At 40.7% G+C, this 26154-nt stretch overlaps 2 protein-coding genes across 6 annotated transcripts in view; one reads left to right on the top strand and one right to left on the bottom strand.

Moving 5' to 3' along the window:
* The window catches only part of chd6 (chromodomain helicase DNA binding protein 6), a 181590-nt gene extending 160560 nt beyond the window's left edge, over positions 1–21030 (top strand). For 2 of the 4 annotated variants that reach the window (XM_055010483.1, XM_055010482.1), the window contains exons 37-45: positions 769–1093; positions 2136–3635; positions 4748–4899; positions 7543–7806; positions 9761–10390; positions 10593–10832; positions 10918–11058; positions 11171–11275; positions 12289–21030. In XM_055010483.1, coding sequence (XP_054866458.1) covers positions 769–1093; positions 2136–3635; positions 4748–4899; positions 7543–7806; positions 9761–10390; positions 10593–10832; positions 10918–11058; positions 11171–11275; positions 12289–13443 — 4512 coding nt within the window. In that variant the 3' untranslated portion in view covers positions 13444–21030. The remainder of the gene's footprint in view (positions 1–768; positions 1094–2135; positions 3636–4747; positions 4900–7542; positions 7807–9760; positions 10391–10592; positions 10833–10917; positions 11059–11170; positions 11276–12288) is intronic. The other 2 variants (XM_055010484.1, XM_055010485.1) reach the window with 2 other exon arrangements.
* Positions 21031–22436: 1406 nt separating this feature from the next.
* The window catches only part of mcm2 (minichromosome maintenance complex component 2), a 97448-nt gene continuing 93730 nt past the window's right edge, over positions 22437–26154 (bottom strand). For both annotated transcript variants that reach the window (XM_055010487.1, XM_055010486.1), the window contains 4 exons: positions 25686–25760; positions 25379–25561; positions 24209–24364; positions 22437–22912 (listed from right to left, as the gene is read on the bottom strand). In XM_055010487.1, the coding sequence (XP_054866462.1) occupies positions 22802–22912; positions 24209–24364; positions 25379–25561; positions 25686–25760 (525 nt within the window). In that variant the 3' untranslated portion in view covers positions 22437–22801. The remainder of the gene's footprint in view (positions 22913–24208; positions 24365–25378; positions 25562–25685; positions 25761–26154) is intronic.

Genomic DNA, 26154 nt, shown 5'->3' with positions numbered 1-26154 from the left:
CATAGATTAGGTTTTAATATGAAACAATACAATTGGTCACAAAAATGAAAAAGAAGGTTATTTTCTCTTTTTCTTAAACTGATTGAGCAGGTATGACAACAAAAATATGGACAAATATTGGACATCTTAATCCAAGTATAAAGTTTCTTATGTTTCTGAATATTTCTCCAAATATATCTGGAAAATATGTTCTCCAAAGAGTTCTCTCTCTTTGCATTCAGACAGGTTTCTAAATGCTTCCTTTGTCAACTATTGTGCGTGTTCATAAAGCACCCACTTTAGCCATTTGTGAATTCTGTCAGTCACAATGCTCCAACTAGTAAACATATTTCAATGATTTTGCATTTTTTACAATTTAAGATGATAATTTTACATTTGAAATACTCAATGCACCAAACACTGAGACCTGCCATTCTCTCTCAGGGCTGCTGGAGTTACACAATGAGGGGTGTTTACAATTTTTAATAATGAATGAATGAAAACACTGTCATGAACTAAAAGCTCAGTATAAGTAAAAAGTGTATTGATTAGAAAATTTTCCCAACATATTAAAAAGTGAGATTTATACACAGTGCAATGATTACTTTAATGTGTAATACAAAATCTGCCAGTTTATATTGTTGTTTTTAATGATAATTTCCTGAAAGCTTGGCAAAACAGTGATAGATGAAGTCATGGTAATCACAGAAAGTTGCTAAACAGTAATCCTGAATTATTACCCAGACCTAAGGCTGGAGTAAATTTAACACTTTGGTTCTGTGTATTCAGGACATCGGTGTGAACGAGGAGCCCAGTGCAGATCAAACCGACCTGTCAGCCAGCCCTCCTCTGCCCTACGTCCCTCCACCACCCCTCTCCCTGTCCGACATCACTGCCCAGGAACCGCAGGATGGACTCGGTCACTCCAACGTCTCCGAGAGCCTCACCAACCCCGTGGAGGAAGGAGACGACCGGGAGGGAAGTGCCGGCTTTGAGTTTGACGACAAGGAGGAAGAGGAAGTGGAGGACCTGTCAACAGAGAGCATGGAGCAGCAGAACGTGGACAAAGAACGAGAGCAAAGTCTGGAAGGAGAGGAATGCAACTCAAACCAGGGTATGTAAAGGGTGATAGAAAAAGGGATTTTTTTCAGATGTCACAGTAAATATGATTCACAAATATTGTTTGTAACCCTCTGAACTCCAAGCTGTTCCAGGGCGTTTTTTTTTTTTGTTGTTGTTGTTTTTTTTTTTTTGGCTCCTTTCACATTTTTACTCACTGTAGGTTCATTTTTCACTGCAATATAAAGTCCTGCACCTCTGTGGAAACATAACAAACATGACTAGAAGGAGAGAGAACTCAGTAATTTCTTCTGTGCAATGTCACAATGCTGTAATGCCATCAATCATAAAAAAGGAACAAAGGAAAGTTGAATTTCTTTGACACAAAAATTATGGAAAGACCCACATTGTCCCACATGGGTCATTCCAGAATTGGAAGACATATGGACTTCAAATGTTTGAAAAATTAACCTTCTCTTGTACAATTTTTTGCTCCATATTTATCAATAATAGGTAAATCACTATCAAAGGCTTGATTGGCCCAGCTTACACATCAATGATACCATTTTTATTCCATGTTTTATTTGTTGTTTGCTAACCCTACTCTAATCATAGTAACTGGGCTGCCATTCCATGCTAATGTTAGTTTTTTCTCAGGAGTAGAAGCTAGATATTTAGCTAGCTGTTGCTGCTGACCAAGATGACCAACTTAATGATGGAAAAAAGTAAAAGGAATTAGTCTGATCCTGATAATATGAGGTAGTGAGACATTCAATCAAGGCTGACAATGTGATGAAAATATGAAAAATAGAAGAGGTTTCTATGCACATTTTCAGTTTGTTTTTTATTTTATCCATCCAAATCAGTGGAAACAACATTATTTCCTGTCAGGTAAATTAAACAAACAAATGGATTGATTAAAAAGCACTTGTGAACTTGCTAACGAGGTGTTTGGATGTTGTACAGAGTCACCAAAAGTTCTGCCTCTGTGGAGAATACCTGAAAACTTTGGCACCTCCCAGTGGTAGGATTAAAAAAAATACTTAACAGGTACACAGAGAAAAGCTGCTTTACATCTTGATGGTTTGTACTTTCAGATGCAGATCAAGGTTTGGGGGTCTTGGATCCACCCATGGAAGTTCCAGAGATGGACGGGATAGAACCAGAACCAGGATTGGGAGAAGAGGACTCGAGGAAAGAGGAGAGCTTTGACCAAACACAGCACAAAGAGGATCTATCCCAAGACCCTTTTCTGGGAAAGCTGGTAGAGGAGGGAAGTCTGGTGTGTCCCGAGTCTATCGAAGAGTCCGTGGAGGAAGTGGACAGCTTGATTTTATACCAGACAGAGAAGGAGGCGACTGTGGAGAACTCTCTTGACGCTGAAAACTTGATGGGAGACTCAACTGGGCCGTTTGTTCAAATGAAAGGATTGCCGAAAGCCTCCGGAGACGGCGTTCCGATGGATCTCGCAGATCAGGTGGACGAGATCTCGGAGGGACAGGTCGACCAGGTCGCTCTGATCGATGCTCCGGCGGTACAACCGTGTGATGAAATATCAGAGAACGCCATGAAACAACCAGATGCCAAAACCAACGAGATGGAGCTGGAGAACATTTACTCAGAATACGCACAGCCGTCCTGCCCTTCTGTTTGCGTCTCGTCCCCAACGGCATCATCAAAGCCTGCTGAGGCCGCCAGAGAGAGTGATGGCAAAGATGAAGCCAAAACCGAAGTCTCTGCGGATCAGTTTGACAGTTCAGTCGAAGAGCTGAACTCGGCAGATGGCAGCAGGGAGAGTAAGAATAGAGGCCTGACGTTCTCCCTTGATCCGGACAGCAAAGACAATCTGCTTGATCAAAATGAAATCAAAATGGCCTCAACTTTGCCTGTAAACAGCGTCGACTCAAAGCCGTGTGATGTCAAATTTTCTCTTGTAGCAGACAGCGACGGTGAGAAAAAGCCAGAGCAGCTGATCCTGGCGACCAAAGTCGAGGAGACCAAGATGAAAACCCCCGAGGACGTCTGCCCGGACAGCTCTGAAGTCAAACATGCTAACTTTCTTTCCTACACAGTGAAGTCGGAAGATTTGGTGACCAAAGCCGAGCAGTTAGACTATCCTGTTAAAGCCGAAACCCTGGAGACCAAACCTGAAGATCTAAGCCTTCCCATGAAGCCCGACAACTTGGACACCAAATCTGAAGTTCTCCAGTTTATAGCCTACTCAGAAGTCAAGCCTGAGGTCAAACCCTTAGCTCTGGGCTTCGCTGCTTATCCAGACAAGCTGAAGACGGAGACAAAGCCGGAAGGTTTGAATTTGACAGTGTTTCCGGACACTTCTGCCGTCAAGCCCGAAGCTAAGATGGAAGGTATCGGGTTCCCGACCTACCCAGACAGCTCGGAGATTAAACCCGAGGCCAAACCAGAGGGCCTGGAGTTCACGGCTTTGTCCGAGGTCAAAGCTGAGACGAAGCAGGAGATGTTGGAGGCCGACAGCACGGTCCTGACGCCCAAACTGGAGCAGGCCGACGGGCTCGTCGAAACCTCAGAGAACCCAGCGGTGAAAAGCCAAGTGAAGGAGGAGAGGCCAAGTACGCCAGGTGAGAAAAGACTGATTCATCCCTCGTGTAGTCTAAAGCAGGGGTGTCAGACATGCGGCCCGCAGGACGACTTTGTAAAGCTATAAATTTAAAATAATTTCTAGACCATGAAAAGTTCTTTTGCTCTTAAAGTAAAATACTATTTTACTCATTGTGCTTTTGTGTCTCATTTTTGTAATATGTTGTCTTGTTTTTGTTGGTTTTTGTCTTTTTTGTCAGATTTTTGACGTTCGTCTCATTTTTTGTCATTTTGTTTCTCGTTTTTTTCATTTTGTGTTTGCTTTTTGTCTCGCTTGTGTTGTATATGTTTTTTTGTCATTTTGTTTCTCGTTTTGTTGTCTGATTTGTCGTCTGTTTTGTTTCATGTCGTTTGTGTCATTTTGTGTCTCGTTTTTGAAATTTTTTTGTCTGACTTTTGACATTTGTCTCATGTTTTTGTCGTTTTGTTTCTTGTTTTTGTCATTTTGTGCTTATGTCTCGTTTTTGTTGTTTGTCCATTGTTTTGTCGCTTTGTAAATTTTTTGTCTAATCTTTGGTCTCTTTTTGTTTTGTGTCATTTGTCTCATTTTTTGTCATTTAGTTTCTCGTTTTTGTCATTTTGTGTCTCACTTTTGTAATATTTTGTCTGTTTTTTCTTGGTTTTTGTCATTTTTTTGTCAGACTCCATAAAGTAAAATACTATATCATTCAGTTCCACATACCTGTGACTAAATGTTCTGTTCCTTTGTAGACACTCTGTTCTCTGTAAGTTGTAATGTGGAAATGATAAACTGAGGCAGAATATTGTTGAAATTGAACTTACTTTTCTTAAGAAATTTCAGGTTGTTCATAATGTTTTGTTAAAAAATAAAAATAAAATCCTTAAATGTGAACATTTTCAGGACGTACTTTTTTGCACTAAAACAAAGGAAAAATTTGCAGTAGTGGTTATTTATAGGTTATTATGGTATGATTTAATTGGTCCAACCCACTTGAGATGAAATTGGGCTGTTTGTGGCTCCTGAACTAAAATGAGTTTGACAACCCTGACCTAAAGAATGACAGAAAAGCATGAGCTCTGACCATCTTTCAAGGCAGATTGTTGACTTTAAACCTGCTGTCCTCCTCTTTAGTGCCTGTGGTGGAAGGTTATCCGGGCAGCCCCAGGTTTGCAGCTCCTATCTCCATGTGCGAGATACCCGACAGCCTCCATGAGCCCCGGGAGCCGACTATCGCCCAGCTGCTGCAGGAAAAAGCACTTTACTCGTTCTCCGAGTGGCCAAAGGTACTGCAGCGCGTCAACGTTTGTAGAATTTTGCATGGATGACATGTTTACTGCTAAATGTTAAATCTCCCATCAAGGCAACAAAACAGCTAAAGCAGCTAAAGTGCAATATCATGAGCTAAAGGCTGTTCACGTTTCTTTTTAACCCTCTGAACTCCAAGCTGTTTGTGTGTGTTTTTTTCCTCATTGTGAGCTCATTTTTAAAGTCCTGCACCTCTGTAGAAACAGCACCTCCATTGCTAGAAGCAGAGACAACTCAAAAATGCCCTCTGTGCCAAAAAATGAAATATGTTTGGCTACATATTTTTAAAAAAAATCAACATGTATAGCATGTCCAAGTGTTACCAACAATGCAAAAAAGAGTGGCTCTGCGTATTACAGATATTTTACTGCTTACGTTTTTAGTTTGTTTTCAAATTCTTCTTTTGTCTGCTCTGTCTAGACACAGCCTGCAGTTCAATCTAGTTCTGTCGAAAAATCCATGAATTTTATGTGACTGTTGGTCGCAGTTGATTCACTAACGACTCCTCGGTTATTTCTGGCAAACTTACTTTTAATTTAATCTAAATGAGTAGTTCACTGAGTGTCAGAATGTTGGAAATCCGATGATTCTTTCTGTCTTTACGGTTTCTGGCTCCGGTTAATGGTGTAAATGTGTTGATCCAGTACACACAACAGGGTTTTCAAACCTGCTTAGGAGTTCAGAGGGTTAAATTTCTTCTTTTTCTTTTAATATTCTACCCCCAAGAGTTGTTTTTTTTTTTTTGATTGATTTTAAGCTAAAAATTTATTGATTTTGTCATTCACCCAGTAAGTTTTGCAACATTGCGACAAAGTCCACTGTCATTTAAAAAGACCAAAGTGATGAACTCAGCTCAGACAGTCGGAGAGCAGTGGAAAAGTCAATTGGAGGGAAAGGTAAATGGGCTGCTGTTTTAGACTCAGGAACAACTTGTGTGGCACCTGGTCCACTTTCTGCCATTCTCTCAAACTGTTTTCATTTCGAACAGGGTGTGCTACAAATGCAGAAAATACTGCTACATCCGGTTCAGCAGTAATCAAGCCAGCAGGTTTTTCTGGCCGTTCTGACCCACAATCTTCTGCTCGGTTACGTCACAGTGTCTCGTTTTAGTGTAAACAAGCTTGAACTGCAGAGAGCGTACAGACAGATGACAACTCCTTTCACTCTGCAGACTGTGACAGATATATGAGCAAGACGGCCAAAGCTGAAAGCACAATATTATGGTGTAGCAGTATTGTGTGCACCAGTGCGTGCTTTGTAAGGGTGGCTGTAGTACTGAAAGGAAAACAACTAGTATTTCATTCACAGCGTGCACATTCTTCTTTCATCTTATTCTCTCCTAGTAGACATGCGAGTGAAGGAGTTGAACCAATGAGTGTAGACCAAATGAAACATCCTTACCTAACGTGTTTAAAAATGACATCAATTAAATATGATGTGTGGTGCAACTACATCATCTGTTTGCTGTATTTTGTGGGCAGATGAAGAGAACAGGGTTCATGATAACTTACAATGTATTTTTACTAGTGGTGGGACACAATTTAAAAAAATGTATCTAATCAATTAGATGCATTGTAACTGATTAATTTGTAATTAATCACATTTTTGTCAAATAGCAGTGTTTGTAAGCAAAATTTTTCAATTCAAACTAACTTTGGTTGGTGACTGAATCGATGAATAGACATATACACTACTGTTAAAAGTTTGGGATCACCCAGAAAACTTCATGTTTTCCATGAAAACTCACACTTTTATTCATGTGCTAACATAACTGCACAAGGGTTTCAATTAGCCTTTCAACACCATTAGCTAACATTAGTGATGGTTGCTGGAAATGTTCTTCTGTACTCCTGTGTAGATATTCCATTAAAAACCATCTGTTTCCAGCTAGAATAGTCATTTACTACATTAACAATGTCTAGACTGGATTTCTGATTAATTTAATGTTGCCTTCATTGAAAAAAACTGCTTTTCTTTCCAAAATAAGGACATTTCTAAGTGACCCCAAACTTTTAAACAGTAGTGAACGTAAACTTAAACAACAAAATAGTTTATTTTTCATTTATATTTATCTGAATATTTCATGTCTGCTACATTCACAGATTACTGCAAAGTCAAAGTGAATTATAGCGATTATATTCAACATTATCAGACTTTTTGTGAACTCAAGCACTTTCAATGTCTTGAGAACATATTATTTCAAGTAAATTCCAGGCAACCCTGACCACTAAAAATGGTGAACAACACATCTTTGGTAAAGTAAACAGACTCTTCTACCCTTGGAAATGGTAACAAAGCAAAAACTGTTGAAATCTAGGCCATAACATTTTGATAATCATTTTAGTGCTTTATATCGGCAAACCCATCGGCCTCACAGTACTTATATGGATATTTCTCCTCTTTGAGCCTGTTACTGAGCTCAAGGCTGCCCTTTACTTTTAAATTATGTTTCCAGGACCATTGTAGCTAACATTAGCTCTGGTGTCTGCGGTGATCAGAAAACTCTGTCGCACAATTTGCACACAATCACACTATTATCCAAGCTGCCATCAGAAAGTTTAAAGAAAAACAAGAGAATCGTCAGATTTTCAAACCTTCGCTGGTGTGTTTCCCACCTGCAGGACAGAGTGATCATCAGCCGCCTCGACAGCATCTGCCACGCCATCCTGAAGGGGAAGTGGCCTTCGTCTAGTGAGCAGTACGACTCTCCCGCCTCGCTGGCCGCCAACTCGTGCCTGGCCAACAGCTTAGCCCAGCACCACCAGCAGCGAGCCGGTTTCCTCCCCACCACGGCCTCCAGCTCCGTCTCCGGCCAGGCCAGGGTCCAGCAGACAGGTCCAGGACTGGGCTTCTCCATCCCGCCGCCTCTCACCAGACTACCTAAGGTGAGAATCTTCCTTTGACTTGACGAGTGAATGAGTTATCTCCCTCTGTTACACATATCATCTGTCTACATTTATCTCTCTCTCATATCATGGTTCATATGAGTGGTGTCCAGTTAGCTTATAGTCTCATTATTAAGGCAGACTTCTCTATTATTTGTATTTCCAGCTCTCTGATGGTCCTTGAACGTACCATGACTTTTGCTTTTGTCAGAAAAATGACTCAAATCTAAACGTACAATTTGACATTTTAATGAAACTATTTTATTCCTCGTCTCATTTAAGAACAGGCTATAAATAAACAGTTTCTACAGAAAATAAAACAGAAAGATTTGTCAACTTTTCAGCTTTCTGACAGTTCTCCAACTTACTATGTGTGGCTTTCAGTTTTGTGAGAAAAATTATTCAAATCTAAGCTTAAATTCATGATATTTCATTGAAATTGCTTTAGTCCATGTGGCTCATTTGAAAATTTGGCAAAAAAACCCAACAATTTTTACCAACCACATTCTGTAAAAAACCAAAAGAATCATCAGATTTTCTACTTCCTGACAGTCCCTGAACTAACCATGTACGACTTTCACTGTTGTCAGAAACATGACTCCAATCTAAACTTAGAGTAATTGTTCCATTTTAAAAAATTCGCTAGAAAAAAAAGGCATTTTTACTAGCTAGATTCTATAAAATAACAAGAGAATTATAAGATTTTCAACTTTCTGACAGTCCTTGAACTAACCATGTGTGACATGGTGTTCTCTCAGGAACACAAATCTAAGCTTTAAATGCCTCATTACTAAAATTAGGCAAAAATATGCCATTTTCAGTATCAACATTCTGCAAAAAACAAAAAATTCTGCCCTGTTTTGTGCAATTGTCAAGCCACTAGTGACTCAGCTGTGACCAACAGTGACACAGTAAAAATTCAGAGTTTTCAGCTGAACTGCAGGCAGAGAGGAGACGAGGATGGGAATGAATTAAAAATGTAAATAGTTAAAAACCTATAGTTTTAGTTGCTGAAAACATTAAGTATTGGTAACACATTTCTAGACGTGAAATAATGTTGAAAATGTTGATTCTAGATTTTTGTACTTAATTTTTGTAAAATATTTAATCAGAGAAGTTAAACTTTTTATTTTGTAGGATTTATGACAACTGTGTCATTCTGCACAGAAGACGTTTCTGGGTTCTCTCTCTCCTACCCTTTACATAGGGGGACAGGACTTTAGATTGCAGTGAAAAATGAGCCCACAGTGAGAAAAAGCCCACAGTTGGAGCAAAAAACAGGAGGTTGTGATTCGGTCGTCCAAAGTAGCTCAAGTGATGATAGTGAGCGACAGATTCTGCATTTTCTGATCAACTTGTAGTAAAAGAGTGCTGAGATATTCCACTTAAAGCCTGTTTAAAAGCAGGTTTCTGCTTTATGCAAAGGTTATTTTGTCAGAGAAATTTAAAAAAATTGCCTTCAGACAGCTAAATGTCAGCGAGGTTATTTCAGGTACTGGGCACCTCTAGTTTCCACCATTGCTTTGTTGCTTATTTGTCAAGTTTCCTGTCTCTGTAATGTGTACTGTTGATACTATATATGTGGATATTAGACTTGGGCTGTAAAAGATCAGCATATATATAAAAAAAAAACTTTCAAATAATATTTATTTACACCCAACATGTATCCTGACTAATGAACTTTAAGCATCTTAGAACCAAAAGGACTGTTTTCAACACAACCGTCCAGAGAACTGAAGGGTGGTGAGCTGTTGGTTTGACTCCATACTTTGTGTTACTTAAGATAAACGGACTGAGGAAGCTTAGCTTAACACTTCCTGTGTTGTTGGTGCTTTAACCCAGGTCTGGTCAACAGTCCCACTGTGTTGTGTTTCAGTCCATATGTATGTTTAACAAACCCATCATCTCTCTCCCATCCTTGTCTACCCCTCACCCACCCTGTCCACCCTGACAGTACATACCGCGGGGCGGCGCTTGCGGGCGCGGAGCTTGGCGCCTCACCTCCTTGCCTCTCTTACAGGAGAGGCTGGTGGCTCCTCCCTTCCTCCCTGAGCTCAAACGAGCAGGAGGTCGGAGGTCTTTCGACTACGAAGCTGCCGCTGCGGCAGCCGCCAAGGTTTTAGCTGGGAAATCTGCGTCGTCGTGCCACACTGCCGCCGCCGCCGCCAGCAGCTCCGGCGGTGACAAGGTGCCGGTGGTGGCTCCGCCCTCTCACCGCCCTGGAGCCTTGTTGATAAACGGTTGGCAAGAAGCCGCCATCGATCTGACTAAGCCTTCTGGAGAAATAAGCACCACGAGCAGCGTGGGGACAAGTGAAGCTGGGATCGGCCACCACGGCGCCGGTGCTGGTGGCGGTCACAAGCTGCCGCCGCCCCCCATCACGGCGCCGCTGTCCAGCCCCGTGGGCATCGACATGGCCGGGATCCTACAGGCCGGCCTCATTCACCCGGTCACAGGACAGATAGTTAACGGCAGCCTGAGGGGAGATGATTCATTGAGGAGGAGGAGAGGCAGGAGGAGAAATGTGGAAGCTCTGTATTCTGAGTTCACCAAGAGCCGAGGACTGCACCTCCCTGAGACACAGGTGGGTGGAGAGGAGGCCTTTACAGCGTAGCGGCACTTAGAAATGTTGTTTGAGCTGCAGTGTGACAGAGAGCAACGTTACCCGGGAGGGAAAAATACAGTTAATTACAAAAGATTGGATTTGAGGGGAAAATCTTTCACCTGCTCAGCATTTGGAAATGTTGAAGTTGTTTTTGTGTGTGGATGTTTGTGTCCGTGTGCAGGGCCGGGTGGAGGTCATCAGCCACTCCTCTGTCTCCTCGTCCACCTCCTCACCTTCTCCCTCCCCCTCGGAGCGACCTGCAGGCCCTCCCACTCCCTCCTCATCTTCTACTCCGACACCCACCCAGACGCCTCCTCAGCCGGAGATCGTGGCCATCGACAGGGAGGCGGCCAGCAAAGGTCTGATCGAGTGGCTCCGTCAGAATCCAGGCTACAGCATGGACCTGCCTGCCTTCGCTCACGTAAGTCTGGAGGTTTGATTCATTGTTTTCATTGAGCTTTAATTTACTGTTTTAGCGATTTTGTCATCCTCTTCTTCCACCTCAGTCCGGAGCAGGTCTGCTGCACGGTTTTGTGGATCGTCCCAAACAGAGGAGGCATCGCTGCAAAGACCCCACCAAGCTGGACATCAACTCTCTGACGGGGGAGGAGAGGGTCCCTGTTGTGCACCGAGGCACCGGACGCAGGGTAGAGAAGGCGCACTCAGTACATAAACTTCCTCAGCGATAGACTTCAGTCAGGCTGCTTCAGAGTTTGGAAAGCAGGAAACCCATTAAACATGCGTTGTCTCTCTCCACAGCTCGGTGGCGCTATGGCTCCTGCCATAAAGGAACTTTCCAGATGGTTGGATGCGAACTCGGAGTACTACGTGGCTCCAGACTGGGCTGATGTGGTCAAACACTCGGTGAGTTTCATGCACTGGACTTTAAAATGTAGCTTTTTTTCTTCACTGTTGGTTCATTTTTCTCTGCAAAACAAAGTCCTGCACCTCTATGGTAAGGAGAGAAAAACGCCAAAAGGTGAATTTATTTATTTCTTAACAAAAATTATACATCCAACATTTTCTAAGTGACTACGAGTGTTCCCAATACTGGAAAAACAGCGACTCTACAGTCTATAATTATTCTGCGACTCACAAATCTAATTTCTTCCACAGATGTCTTCTATTTATTCTTTGTAAAAGCCTGCAGGTTTAGCAGGCAAACCAGAGTTTGAAGAAATGTTAGGTAAAAACAAATTACAACAATAGTAAAAATGAGAAGCAGAAGCAGAAGTATGGAAGAAATCAGATTTGTGAGTCGCAGAATATTTATAGACTGTAGAGCCGCCGTTTTTCCGGTATTGGGAACACTTGTGGTCACTTGGAAAATGATTGGACGTATTATTTCTTTAATAAATAAAGAAATTCAACTTTTGACACTTCTTTGTTAAAAGATTATTGATGGTGATATAACCGTCAAACTGCTCAGAAGATTAAATTTTAATTATATAGTGTCAATTACAGGTCAAATTGTCTCAAGACACTTTACAGAACCCATATGCCTGAACCCCCAGAGCAGCCCTAAGGCAACAGTGGCAAGAAAAACAGCCTTTTAACAGGGAAAAAAACCTTGAGCAGAACCCGGCTCTTAATGTGGGGGGACCCATGTGCTGCTTGAGAGGGACAGAAGAGGTAGAGAGGGAAGGGGAGATAGAAGGGGATCGAGAGGGATGGCAGAAGAGGACGGTGGGGATCAAGGAGCATATAACACACAGAAGAGATTCCTGATTCTCTCTCCTTCTTCATGGTTGTGTCTCGAGCTGCAGGATTTTATGTTGCAATGAAAAATGAACCCACAGTGAAGAAAAAATTACAAAAAACACCCAGAAACCATCAGTGGTTCAGAGTTTTCACGTCTTGCTGTCGTTCTCCTGCAGGGTTTCCTCCCTGAGGGGAAGTTCTCTCGGATCCTGACTGAACCCGTCAACAGAGATCCAGGTTCTCGTCGTCGTGGTCGTCGTCCTCGCAGCGAGATGCCGAAGCCCCTCCTGTCCGTCTCCGATTCATCGTCGTCCGGCCTCGGCCCACCGCTCTTCATGAACGGCGGTCTGATCGGCAGCATGGACTCCATGGTGGCCATGCAGAACCTCCGCGGCGGCATCCCCGGGATCCCCATCTCCGGGATCATGGCGGCCGGATTCCCTCACGGTTTCTCTGCCGCTGTCACGGCCGGAGCGGCCGGAGCATCGGCGGAAGACGCCAAGAACGGGTTGAGTATGTTACCCATGATGCTCCACGGCATCCCGCACCCACACGGCGCCGCAATCCCTCAACACGCCTTGTTCAGCGTTGGCACAATGATGGCACACACGGCACCGCCACCTCCTCCTCAGCCCGCTTCCTCCTCCTCCACGACTGCCTCTCCATCTTCTTCTGCCGCCAAGGTCACCACGACGACGGCGCCGTCTACGTCCGAGGCGGCCAGCCCGTCTTCAACGACACCCGCTGAGAGAGACAACGCCGCCTCCTCAGCTGCCGATAAGGAGAAGGGGACGGCGGACGGCAACAAGCGAGTGGAGGCAGCGGCGGCGGCCATCATCACCTCCACCAGCAGGGCCCACATCAGCTCCGCTCACCTGGGGGGCACTGGCAGCCATCTGACCTTCAACCCCTTCCTGATCCCCGGCATGTCCCACGGCCTGCTCTACCCACACATGTTCCTGCCCCACGGAGGCATCATGGCGCTCCCCGCCATGCCGCCCGGCGCCGTGGACGGCTCCCCGGGAAGCCCTAGGAGGAGGCGGAAGAGAGGGCGGGAGGAGGGGGAGAGGGAGGAGGAGAAGGCGGCGGTGGCAGCGGGGGAGGAAAGTACAGTTAAGGAATCCTCGCCTCCCTCCGTCGCCTCTACCTCAGACCCGCCTCCCACCGAGGAGCTCCAGGGAGGCGAAGGACCCTCGGAGCAGCAGGAACCGGACTCCAATGACCACAGCGAGGGGGTGGCAGCAGCGGCGATGGTGGAGAATGAGGAGACATCGGAGGAGGTGAGAGAGGAGAACACTGAGGAGCAGAGACAGGCGGAGGAGGAGGCATAGAGGAATGAACCACTCGCTGCCTCCAGTGCTGCTCTCTTTTCGAGCAGCAGTGTAAAGTTTGTGCCGTGTCTGTCAGTCAATGTCCATGTAAAGACTTTTATTATGATGATGACTAATAATAACGATGATTATATTCAACTTGGTCATGTTTATATACCGGGACCCCCCACCAACCCACCTTCTCCTCTCCTCTCCTCATTGTATACAACAACAACAGCAACAACAAAAGAAAAAAGAAAACTAGTGTAAGAAATGCTCTCTGTATTCTTTCCCCTTCATCCTGCATCAGACTGAGTCGGGACATTTCTCAACACGCTCTGCAGAAAACAAACCGAGGAGCGGCTTTGGCGGTTTAAATGGTCGTTTTTGTTTGTTTGTTTTATTTTTCCTGACGTGCGGCTTTGGTTTCCCAGGAAGTTGGGGTCTAAATTTGTCCGAGGAGCAGCACTTGTTCGGGCACACTCCGCTTAAACTGAGTGGTTTTTATTTCGGATTATATTTGTGCAATGGTTAAAAACCTGCTAGCTACATGAATCTGGAGGCGGAAGTGGCGTTTCCTCGTATACGTGACACTAAAACAGCCTTTTTTAATGACAGAAAACACTGGTGAGCATGAACTAAATATGCAAGAGCCACTGTGTGACAGCAGGCTGGATCTGGAACCTCCGAAATGCTACCAAAGCAGTAAAAAACTGAATTAGTCTCTATTAGTTTTACACCAACTAAGATAAACTAAATTGTGACTGTAATATATTAACTAAAAGGTCAAAAAAGTCACAATAATGAAGAGGTTTAGTAAATCCCAGGCATGAATGTTGGTTTTAAATTATAAGATGTCATCGTCTGCCAGTCCTAAACGCTTCGTGTTGTTTTATTTTATTCATTTCACTGCTGCAATAACATTTGTTCTGCACAATAGAAGATGAATCCAGCAGATTTTTCATGTTTTTCATTTGCTTTCGGAGACAAAAGCAAAGAAACAATCACGAGATTCATTCGTCGTCACTTTCTAGATCAAGTCTTTTTAGTTAAACTCAGCCACAAAGTCACTTTTTAAAGACTCACCCCCCTCAAGTTTTAGACACCAAGGACAGGAGTGTGAGAGCTCAGTTGGGCCACCAGGGGGCGCTAGGAGGCAGATTTGATTGTATTCTGTCCTGCAGACACTGATGTGGGAGAAAACAGGAGAAGAAGGTGCTTTTTTATTGTTGCTTTTAGTGCCCTTGGAGGTTGTTTGAAGCCTAAATTGATGAATCAGAGAAGCAACACGGCCGCTGCGTGTTGGAATCATGACCTGTAGCATCATAATGTCGTCGTTTCTTGTTTTTTGAGAAATCGTGTGTGCATCGTCGACCATCTGTCCAGGGAAAGGGAATCTTCTGTTTTGTATTTTTAAAAAGGAAGGAAGACGAAACGGGAAGAAGAAAAAGAGGAGTGTCTCATTGTTCTTGTGTCTTTTTTTCCGTCAGATTAGTTTTAATAGCAGTTCATACTAAGAGTTTCTAAATATGTAAATCTATCGCTGTATATTGCTGTCGTTTTTTTAAAAAGTGCACCATTTATTTCATTTTTTTTCTCCTTTCGGGGAAAAAATACTTGACATATGCGAGGGTTATTTTTTTTGTTGTTTATTTTTCCGGTTGGTCCCAGTGTTTTCTGTATCAAACAGACTGTACTGTACATTAAATGGATGCAAGTTGCTGGTTTTATTCAGTCTTTTCACAGTCGGGGGAGTGTTTTGGGCTCAAATGTTTCCGTTTGTGTTTTCATATGTTACCGTTCGAAAGTTTGGGGTCACTTAGAAGTGTTGAAAAATAGTTGTGTTTTTCAATGAAGATAACATTAAATGAATCATAAATACAGTCTAGACATTGTTAATGTGGTAAATGACTATTCTAGCTGGAAACGGCTGATTTTTAATGGAGTATCTACATAGGGGTACAGAGGAACATTTCCAGCAACCATCACTCCTGTGTTCTAATGCTACATTGTGTTAGCTAATGGTGTTGAAAGGCTAATTGATGATTAGAAAACCTTGTGCAGTTATGTTAGCGAATGAATAACAAGCAACGTTCAACATTCTGTGAAAACTAAAAATTCTGCCCTGTTTTGTGCAACTGTGAAGCCAGTAGTGACTCAGCTGTGACCAACGGTGATGCGGCAAAAATTCGTGGAGTTTTCAGCTGAACTGCAGGCAGAGAGGAGACGAGGATGGAAACAAATTAAAAATGTAAATAGTTAAATACCTATAGTTTTAGTCACTGAAAAATTCCAATATTGGTAACACATTTGGGCACATTAAAAAAAATGGTGTAAATGTCAATTCTAGATTTTTTATTTTTTTGCTTAATTTTTGTAAAATAATAAAATAAATTAAGATTTTTATTTTTTAGGATTTATGACAACTGTGTCATTCTGCACAGAAGACATTTCTAAGTTCTCTCTCCTTCTTCATGGTTGTTCTGTTTCTTCCATAGACGTTCAGGACTTTAGATTGCAGTGAAAAATGAGCCCACAGTGAGAAACAAGAAAAGTACTCAGAGATCTCAGTACTCCACCAAGGCTGCTCAGTCGTTGCATCATTTCTGACGACCGAAATCTTGAAAAAAATTGTGGCAGAAATCCCGGCACTATAGAATGTGTCCTTTTAATTTAGATGTAACCACAAATAAAATGACCTTGTGCTGAGCACAGGTGTGTGTTATGCATGTGTATGTTATGTACAGATACTGAATCATGTGACCTAAATATGTAGTGGGCGGCGGGAATTGCTGGCACTCAGAAACACCCCCACAATTTAATCAGCTTCTTGTATCATTTCCGATGGATAGGTTTGAATAAATCCACAGCGGTGGATTTGTAGCAGGATCACAATCATGTGATCGTCAGCAGGCAGCTGATCTAGTGTTCACTTGTTGTCATGGTTACAGTGATGCTGTGCCGCTATCTCACAATGATACAGAAATCTTTAACAAATCCATGGATCCAGACTATAAGCCGCATCACTGCAAAAATCTAATCGCTTGGTCCTTGTGTCATTTCTGACCTTCGAAAATTTCATGCAAATCCGTTAATCTGTTTTTGAGTAATGTTGCTAACAGACAGACAGACGGACAAACCAATGGCAATCGTCACATAACTCCACTGTTCCTTGTTGGAGTAATAAGTGTGAGTTTTCACAGAAGCACCAAATTGTCTGTGTGATCCCAAACTTTTAACGGTCGTGTACTTCTGAAAACATTATTTTTGCACAATGTTTTTTTTTTTTTTGTGAATGTTAACTTCCTGTATGTTGGAGTTTTTTTGTTTTTCTTTCCATTAAATGTGTGTCAGAGTGTATGAGAGAACGTTTGTGCATGCATGAGCACACGTGTGGAGATGTTTCTACTTCTGTCTCGTCCTTACAGGTCACATTTCTTGTCGGGGAAAAAAAAATTGACATAGTTGTTGCCTTGTCACAGGTTCGTGGCTACGTATAATTTATTCTACTTTTGCTTTGCCAAAACTTTTACCAAATATGACATTCTTTCCTTCTGTCTTTAGTTTTTTTTTATGTATTATTCAAAAAAACAATGCCTTATTTAGCGAGTATTTTTGTTGTGTAGATGTTCTGTTACATCTCCGTAGAGGGACATGTTATCATGGTGTTTGTTGTTTTTATGTGCATTATCTTCACAGACAGCAGTAACAGAAGGTACCACTGTTCAAATCACTACATTTACTCCTAAAAACACACAAAAAAACACAAAAAGTCAATCAATTTCCCTCAAAGCACAAATGGAGAGTTAACAAAACGTGACTGTTTGCTTACCAGTGCCTCTAAAATGACTTCTTTTTGTTGTGTTTCTTTTCTTTTTGTTGTTTTTTTTGGTTTGTTTTTATGGAATTCACTTGCACACTTGTTGACATCGCCTCTGGAAAGTGAAAATAAGTGGTGATGCTATGATGTTCACTAGAGGGAGGTCCTGGTGTTTTCCTTCAGTCTGGATCTTAAAATGTTGCTAATTGTGACGTTCACATGTGGGTTTTTCCATAGAAAATCAACCAAATTTGGGGAAAAAATCCCATTAACTCCTGAATTCAACTTTCAACTTTAGTGTATTTAATGAAGCCAAGCAGAGTTTTACGTTCATATTATGAATATTTTCACAGTGACAGACCTTAAAATACATCAGATTTCAAGCTTTTTCTATCATTTCTGAGCGTCATACCTTCAGGAGATAGACGTGGAACTTTCAGGCCTTTTTTTTAAGGAAACATGTACGAATGTTTAGCATTTCTGGGTTCCTTCCATTGGAACACATTTAATATTTTGGGTTCTAGCTGTTTGTCAGACAAAAAAAAAACATGTTCCAAGACTGAGATGGAGATTTGTCTTTGTTTTCTGATGTTTTATTGACCAAATAGTTCACCCACAGTGAAAGTAATCATTATCTGCAGCTTTGATTTCATGCTACCGGCCACCAAACCGAGGAACTCCAATATAAATGAGGAACCTTTAAAGAACCACAGAAAATGTTTGGACGTTGGGGTGCAGCCAGGTTGATTTTACATCCACTCCAGGTGAACACACCCATCTAATGCCTGGCATTACCCACAGTCTAACTTTATAACCAACTTTGAGGATCGATATTATGGGATGTATCCTAGTGCAAACAGTAAAACTGCAGCAGTTTAATGTCTATGAGTCCTAGAAACAATCATTGGTATCCTGGATGTGTTTTTGTTTTCTGATAATTTACCAGAGAAAACCTTAAAAAGTGCATTCTGGGTAAACCTTCAAGGCTCATATCAGCATGTTGATAGGTGGTTGGTCAGACCAAGTTGTAGACAGTGAAATGAGCATTTTTACCTACATTTCGATCACTTGAAAATTTTGGAGAATTTTTTTTTAGTATCTTGGTCAAAAATGTCATTTAAGAGATATTTGTGATCATTTTGGGGTCATTTTGGATGTCTTTTGATCCATTTTGCGCAATTTTTCAGTCATCCAGGACAAGTTTAGGGGGGAAAAGGTGCATTCTGGGTAAACTTTCAAGGCTCATATCAGCATGTGCGATAGGTGGTTGGTCAGAACAAGTTAGAGACAATGAAATGATCATTTTTATACCTACATTAAATACCAGGATCATCTAATAGACATGATTCACTATTAAAACTCTCAAAATCATTTTCTAATGAAGTCATGTTTTAACACTCGTGAGCAGATTTAGTCTTAGATTGTTACATCTGGATGGCTGTGAAACTGATCTGGTTGCAGTTTTTAACAGAACTCAAATGTCGTGCCTATCTGCTGGACTGATGAAGTTCTGAGGCTCAGAAATGATGGAAAAAGTGTAAAGTTTGGATCCACCTCTGTATGCTTCAAGGGTCTGTAACTCTGAAAATATTCACAGTATGAAGATAGAACTCTGCTTGTTTTCATTAAATACATTAAAGTTACTGTAGATAATTACTGTGAATCTCACTGAACTGATTGATTTTGTGCAGATTTTATTAAGTAAATGAAATAAGCGCTGCCCACTAGTGGCACTTCAGGTTACTGCAGGAGCTCCTTTATTAGATTATTTCCTGCAGAAACATCTGAATTTCATGCTCTAAACCCCAATAGATGACATTTCTACCAGTGTTTATTGTCATCAGATCGCAAGGAATAAGATCCAGGTTGATAAATGTCAGAATTCCCCTTGTCAGGATTTAATCTGCTTCCATTCCCTCACTGCAGAGGCCTTGGTTCGCTATCTTAGCACATCTGGGACGATGCGCACACAGTATGTATACAACCCAAGTATCTGGTTGTTCTTGTGTGTTCTTAGAGATTCCTAAAGCGAGAAAAGGGGGATTAAACGATCTGAAACAGGAAAGAGCAGACTTGTAGTTGCAGAGGATGCACATCGGTTTTTGTTTTTTTTGTTTTACTGGCTTGTTTGTTGTGTAAAAACTTGAAACAAACTGCAGTATGTGACCACAGCTGGAGGTCAACCACGGCTCTGTGTTGTCTCTTCGCGTCGCGCCAAGCCTTCTTTAACAGTGTTTGATTTCTCTTCTCATTGAAGTCCTTTTTTTTGGTTAACTTAAAACGGTCACCTCAAAATGTTTATCTCTGATCATAAATAATGTATTTATTGTACAGTTCTCGTCTCTGTTGTCGTCTCATAACCGTTCCACAGCTGCTTTTGTTTCTCAAAGGCGTTTTTTTTTTTTTTTTTTTACGGGGGGGGGGATTCACATGGAAGTTCAGCTTTTCTTTGTCACCTGTTGGATCCGGTTTTTATATCGGAGTTACATGTTTTTTACATGAAGCAGTCTTTGGGATTATTTTGTCCTGATTCTGCGATTTTTCTCCAAATTTTAACAGTATTTTTCAGCTCTAGAAAGAGAAAATGACTGAAATGAGGGTTTCTGGAAGAGACATTCGCAAGATTTACACAGCTCCAGCTCCTTTGATGGAAAAAGTCTCAGATTTTTAGTCATTTCCGGTATAAAATATCCACAACATCTGTAAACGTAGATGGAAAAGTCACTAAATCAGTGGACACTTGCTGGATTTTGTTGCTTATTTTCTTTTTTTTTCCATTTTGTCACTTGTTGCCAGCTGGATTTTTTTGGAGTTGCAACCAAAGCACGACTCGTTAGTTTAATTATCTCGGTTTTCAGCTGCAGACTTTTATTTATTTCCAGTGTGACCTGCAAGATCCCGTCAGTTCATTTTTTGTTAATTCTGACCTTTATGTTTCACAAATTGGTTTTGTTTCAGGAAATCTAAAAAAACAAGAAAGAAATCTTGATCATGTGACAGTTCCAGATCCTAAACGAGCTCCAAATGCCCCCAAAAAATGGATTAGTCAAATTCAAACCTCTATTTTTGCCTTGTAAACCACCGCAGCTGAGAAATCCATGTGCCAAGATGAGGTTTTCACTCTCCATTAATCACCGGCTGGTTTCACAGACACTGAAGCGTTTTCTCGGCAGAAGATGCAAACATATAACATGAATTACAGCCGCTGCGTTCACTTCTTTCTTTGATAATCAGACGGAAATATGGACTAAAACCTGTCGTTCCCACGTACAGCGCAGAGCTAAACTCACAGCAGTTAAATTAGCTTTAATTAAGGCTCCTGCTGCTTTCCTTTTAGTCACATTTTATCTGTTTTTTGAGAGGCATGCTGAAGGAAATCTGGCATTTAAAGTTGCAAGAAAAAGCAGCTGGAACGTGTGATTTATTGACAAAAGTCCGACAAACTGAATGATCGCAGGTTTAATCATTAAAACTTCACCACCTTCATGTCTGTGAAACCACCCAGAGATTGAACCTTATTTGACCCTTCACAGCTCCTGTAGTCGCATCACAAGTGCAATGAAACTCACAAGGATGTTCTTGGTTGAGAAAGTGACTGATGGTGAAGTCAGAGACCCGGTCATTAATAATTAAGTTATGTGGTGGGGTTTTTATCTTTATTTTCTGTTGGGTTTTTTTTTCTTATTTGTAACTATAGCTCTCTGTATTCCCATGTGGACCAATCTCATGAGTCAAAACATGGTATGTGTGATCTTTTATTGTGCAATAAAAGATGACTTTCAACTTTATTTTGGTCTGCGGTGAGTAATTTATCGACTGGAAGTGGAGAGTTGGGGCTGAATTCCTGCTGTCATGTCTTGATTTTGTGTCAGATTTCAGGTTGGGAACAGCGGCAGCGGCTTTGGAATGCCGAGAAGAACGAGAAGGTGCAAAAAAAGGATTTAATAAAAGCTGTCCCACGTGAAAATGCATGTAAATACAGTACCGATGAAAAGTTTTACAATGACACAATTCTTCCAGTTTTTTTATTGAAATCCAAGTAGTTCAAGTCCAATGAATAGCTTGAAATGGTACAAAGGTAAGTGGTGAACTGCCAGAGGTTTAAAAAGGTAAAGTTACCCAAAACTGAAAAACAATGTACTTTTCAGGCCTTTTTCAGGGAACAAGAAATAGAGAAATGGGTTAAAGCTGTTCTGCAGCAATGGAGGTCGATCAAGCCTTGAAAGTTGGTGCTACCAAATCCTACAAGTGCCCCAACTTTTCCTGATTACTTCCAACCCCCTCTGTCTGCATAAAATAGTGTTGGAACACACCATGGCACCACATCCTCCAGAGCATTATTTGAACAGTATTGTACTGCAGAAAGTAGTGTGTTGCTATAAAAATGGTGAGGAAAAGGCGATTAACAATAAAGAGAGACAGACCATCATAACACTTAAAATGTAGGTCTTTCCTACAGAGAAATTGTGAAGAAATTCAAGGTATCAGTGAGTACAGTTTTCTTCACCATCAAAATGCTCAGAAACTGGAAGAAACTCTGACAGGAAGAGGTCTGGAAGACCCAAAGGATGTAGCCAAAAGCTGGCCTCCGATATAAAGCAGAAAAAATGCAACGGACTTTGAATGAGAGACTTAACATTGACCTATATGGCAGCCAAAGCCACAACATAATCAGAAGACAAGTTTGTGAGAGTCAACAGCTTGATGATAGGAGGCTCACAGGACAACAGCTTCAAGCAGGTTGAACCTGCTGCAAAAATGCCACTAAAAGAAGCAAAAATGTTTTTTTCATTTCAGTACAATGAGATATTAAAATGCCTAATTTCCAATAAAAAAAATGTAAAAAGTGGGGTGTTCTAAAACTTTTGACTGGCTGTGTATATAAAGTAGATATTCTTACTTCTCCCAGGAATTCAGAGGCGCATGGACATTAAAATGACCTTTTACGCTTGAGGAGCAGAATGGAAAGAAATGAACTCAACAAGCCTCAGAATTAAGGTTTGCTTTGCTTTATGTGCTTGATGGTGTCATTTTGGTTTTACTGCAGGAAACAGGAGTCAAAGCAGCAACCTGAGAGCCTCCATGTGTTTAAAACTTAACCAGATCTTATGATCGTTTTGCTGTTTAATTGGCAGAAATCTAAAGTTCCTTACTGAGGCTCCCTGTGGAGAAAAATGAGTCTAACAACGAGACGTTTAACAAATACAAGTTTATTATCAAAACTGAGCAACAATCCAACATGAAGACAACATTTTAAACCTCTTTAGTACTTTTTATTTCAGCTACATGTGAGCAGGAAACCCTCAGTGAACATTAAATCATGTACATCTATTTACAACGAGCCGCTCCTGAAGGCCTCCAACCCAACAACAGGCAGAAAACACTTCCGGAAGAAGCAGAAGAACCTCCAGAGCCTGGAGAAATAAAACCTCAAACATCATTTAATCAGCTGCAACTTTCAGACCCACTTTTCTTCAACCAGCAGCAGCTCTTCACATGTTTCCAGAACCTCCATCGTGATGAAACCTCCTCTAGTTTACTGTCAGGAAGCAGCAGATCTCAGAACTGCTGCAGGATCAGCTTCTTCTTGCCGTCGTGGCTGAACTTGTTGGAGCGGAAAAGTTCGCTGTCGTAAAACGCAGACAGGTTGTGGATGTTGATCTGCCTCGCCTACAGGAGGAAGAGCAGGAGAACATTTAACATTTTCCTCATTTAACAGCAGATGAAACCCTCAAACTGAACTCTAGACCAGTAATTCTCAACATCCAGCCTGCAGGTGAATTTAAACCACAACAAGGATGTCGATAAAACAACAGAGCAATTTAGAGTTTAGAATTTAAAAAAAGAAAAAAAGATTAAAATTGGAATTTATGGGTTTTATTGGCCTGGCTGTTCGCTAATATGAGGCTAATATTTTAGAACGAAAATTCTGGACTTTTTAACCCTCTGAACTCCAAAAACCCAGAAACACTTTGGAAAGACAGTTAGAATGAAATGTAAAAAAGGATTAAAAAAAACTGACAAAATTACAATTGTCAGAGCAAGAAACTGCCGAGAACAAAATAATTCAAAAGTGAAAAGATAAAACTGCAAGTTACTAAAGCAAGACACACTTTAAAAAATGTAAATAAAAAAAAAAAATTTTGAGAACAATTCTCTGTGAAAACAGAAAAAAATATATAAAAACAATTTAAATATATTAAAATAATATAAAATTGCCAAAATGACATTTTTCAGAGCAAGAAACCGAGAAAAAAGAATTTCAAAAAATATGAAAACAAAATAAAATTGCACGTTTTTAAAGCAAGATACCGAGAACTGGAAAAATTTGAATAAAAATATATATTTTTAAAATATTAAAGCATCCTAAAATTGCCAAAATGACAATTTCCAGAGCAAGAAAGTGAGAACAGAAAAAAGAATTTAAAAAAAACAAAAACAAATTAAAATTGCAATTTGCTTAAAACTGCAAGAATAAGAAAAGGACAGAATAAAATAATAAAAATAAAATTGAAATATAGAATTGCCAGAATTACCATTTTGAGAGCAAGAAATTCTGAGAACAGAAAAAAAGTTAAAAAAAAAAATGAAAACAAGATAAAATTAAGAATTTTAAAGGAAAGAAACTGTAAGAACAGACAAAAATATAATAAAAAGAATTTTTAAAAAATATAATAAAATATAAAATTGCCAAATGTACAATTTTTTAAGGAAAGAAACTGAGAAAATAAAAAATAAAAAAGAATATATATATATATATATATATATATATATATATATATATATATATATATATATATATATATATATATATATATATATGTATATATATATACTAACCCTTTTTTTTGTTGTTTTTTTTTAAATCTAAAATTGCCAAACAGCGTGATGCTAATCCTACAGCTCGTAGCATTTAGCTCCTCAGCCACATGACATCAGAGGATTTGAGCTGCTGTCGCTCCGTACCTTGTCGTTCAGATCCTTCTCGGGGATTTCGATGGTGTCGTTCTGGACTCCGTAGCGGTTCCTCTGGTAGGCCACCTGCTCGGCCACCAGCTGTTTGAGGATGAACAGCAGCAGCTCGTTGTTGTCTCGGCGGAAGGCCAGGTAGCGGGCGAACGTCTAGACGGAAACAAACAAACAAACAGGAAGTTAATAATTTGTCCATTATTGAAAATCTAATCAAATAGACTCACTTTGGTTGATTTGTTTGTTTTAAGGCATTTTGCAGAATCCTGTCATGTTTTAACCAACCATGTCATACAAATGCCATCAGTTTGCTATAAAACGCAGATTTTAGCGACCTTTTTTGAAACTTCTGATCACATTTTATTGTTTTTCTCATGCACATTTTTCCTCACTGTGGGTTCATTTAATCACAGGTAGAAAAAGAGAACAAAGCAAAAAACAGGTTTAATTTCTTGTTTGTTCTTTCTTGAAACCTGAAATCATCATATCTAACAAGTGTCCACAGATGTTACTGACACTGGACAAAAGAAGAGTGGCTGTACATGTAGATTTACATTTCCGTACATCCGTTTAATCTCTGCTTTTTGTAAACACTGCCTGCAGTTCAGATGAAAAGTCAGTACATTTCTGTAACTTGACTGTTGGTCACAGCTGAGACACTGACGGCTTCACGGTTGCGTCAAAAAGTGCAGAATTTTTTAACTTGTGCAGAATTTGGTTAGCGCAAAGGCTATTTTTTTGGTGAATTTTTAAATGAGATACAATGATTATTGTGAGGATTTCAAACTTAAATTTGTTAAGTTTGTGGCTCTGATAAATGCTGTTTTTGTGAACCCATCTTGCCTGTAAAACCCAACAGCTGGCGTTGGGGTTCAGAGATTCAATGCAAAAACAATACTAAGCTTGCACATGTTTACAGTCTTTTTATATTTGCATTTTTGGTAAACTGGCATCATTAAATTGAGCTGAATTAGCTGCTAGTAGTTACTGCTGATCAGTGTCTCCACAGATTTAAAGGCGGGAATCGATTACTTTAATAAAGAAGACGTGACGTTTGAATCTTCTTCTTTGGTTTCTAGGCAGATTTATTGACGTTTATTAGCGATGATCATGAAAAACAAAGAAGATCTAGCAACATCTCCATGGAGACTGTGTTGGACCGCTGACCTTCCTCATGCTCCTCATGACGCTGAACTTCTGCGTGTCGATGAAGCTCTCCAGCATCACCCTGATGGCCATGTTGACGTCGTCCTCCAGGACGTAGTCCCTCAGGTGGATCTTGGCGTGAGCTTCGGCCATCCGGATCATGGACTCGATGTGACGCACCGTGATGGGGATGCTGCCGGTGGCCTGGAAACACACCAACGGAGACCATTAATCACAGCTACACATGATGCTACTCCTAGTTTTCCTCCTGTAGATGTGTGTTTGTGGAATTATTTGGTCTGATGGTTGGTTTTTAAACATTTCGCACCATCGACTCTTTGCGGAGGTCGCTGTAGATTCGAGCCACTTTGTCCTGATCCATCTGGTTCAGTTTGGGATGAACCTTCAGACACAGAAACAACAAATATCATCATTTTACAGCAACAAAACGTGAAGTTTGAGTCTCTGGTTTTAAAAGAACGACGGATGTCTTTGTCTCAGAAACTTCTAGTTTCCAGCTCTGTTCACCCAATTTTACCATTTTTGGCACTTTAAGGGTTGAAATACTGAAAAAACTGTAAGAAAAACTAAACCTTGCATCGTTCATTAAAAAAAGAACCGGTAAACGCATTCATTACTACATCTAGAGATAAATAAGAGAGAAAACAGTTTAAAACCTGTATCAGAAAGTCATTTCTGAAATTTAGCTCTAAGTTAGAAAACATGAAAACATTTATGTGACGTCTATTTTTAGTCTATTTTTTTTTTTTTTAAAATATAATTTATTTAATTCATTA

This window comes from Amphiprion ocellaris, chromosome 5, assembly GCF_022539595.1.
Source record: "Amphiprion ocellaris isolate individual 3 ecotype Okinawa chromosome 5, ASM2253959v1, whole genome shotgun sequence".
Taxonomy (NCBI): Eukaryota; Metazoa; Chordata; class Actinopteri; family Pomacentridae; genus Amphiprion; species Amphiprion ocellaris.
Note: the sequence above shows the minus strand (reverse complement) of the source record. Positions and strands in the feature narration are given on the sequence as shown.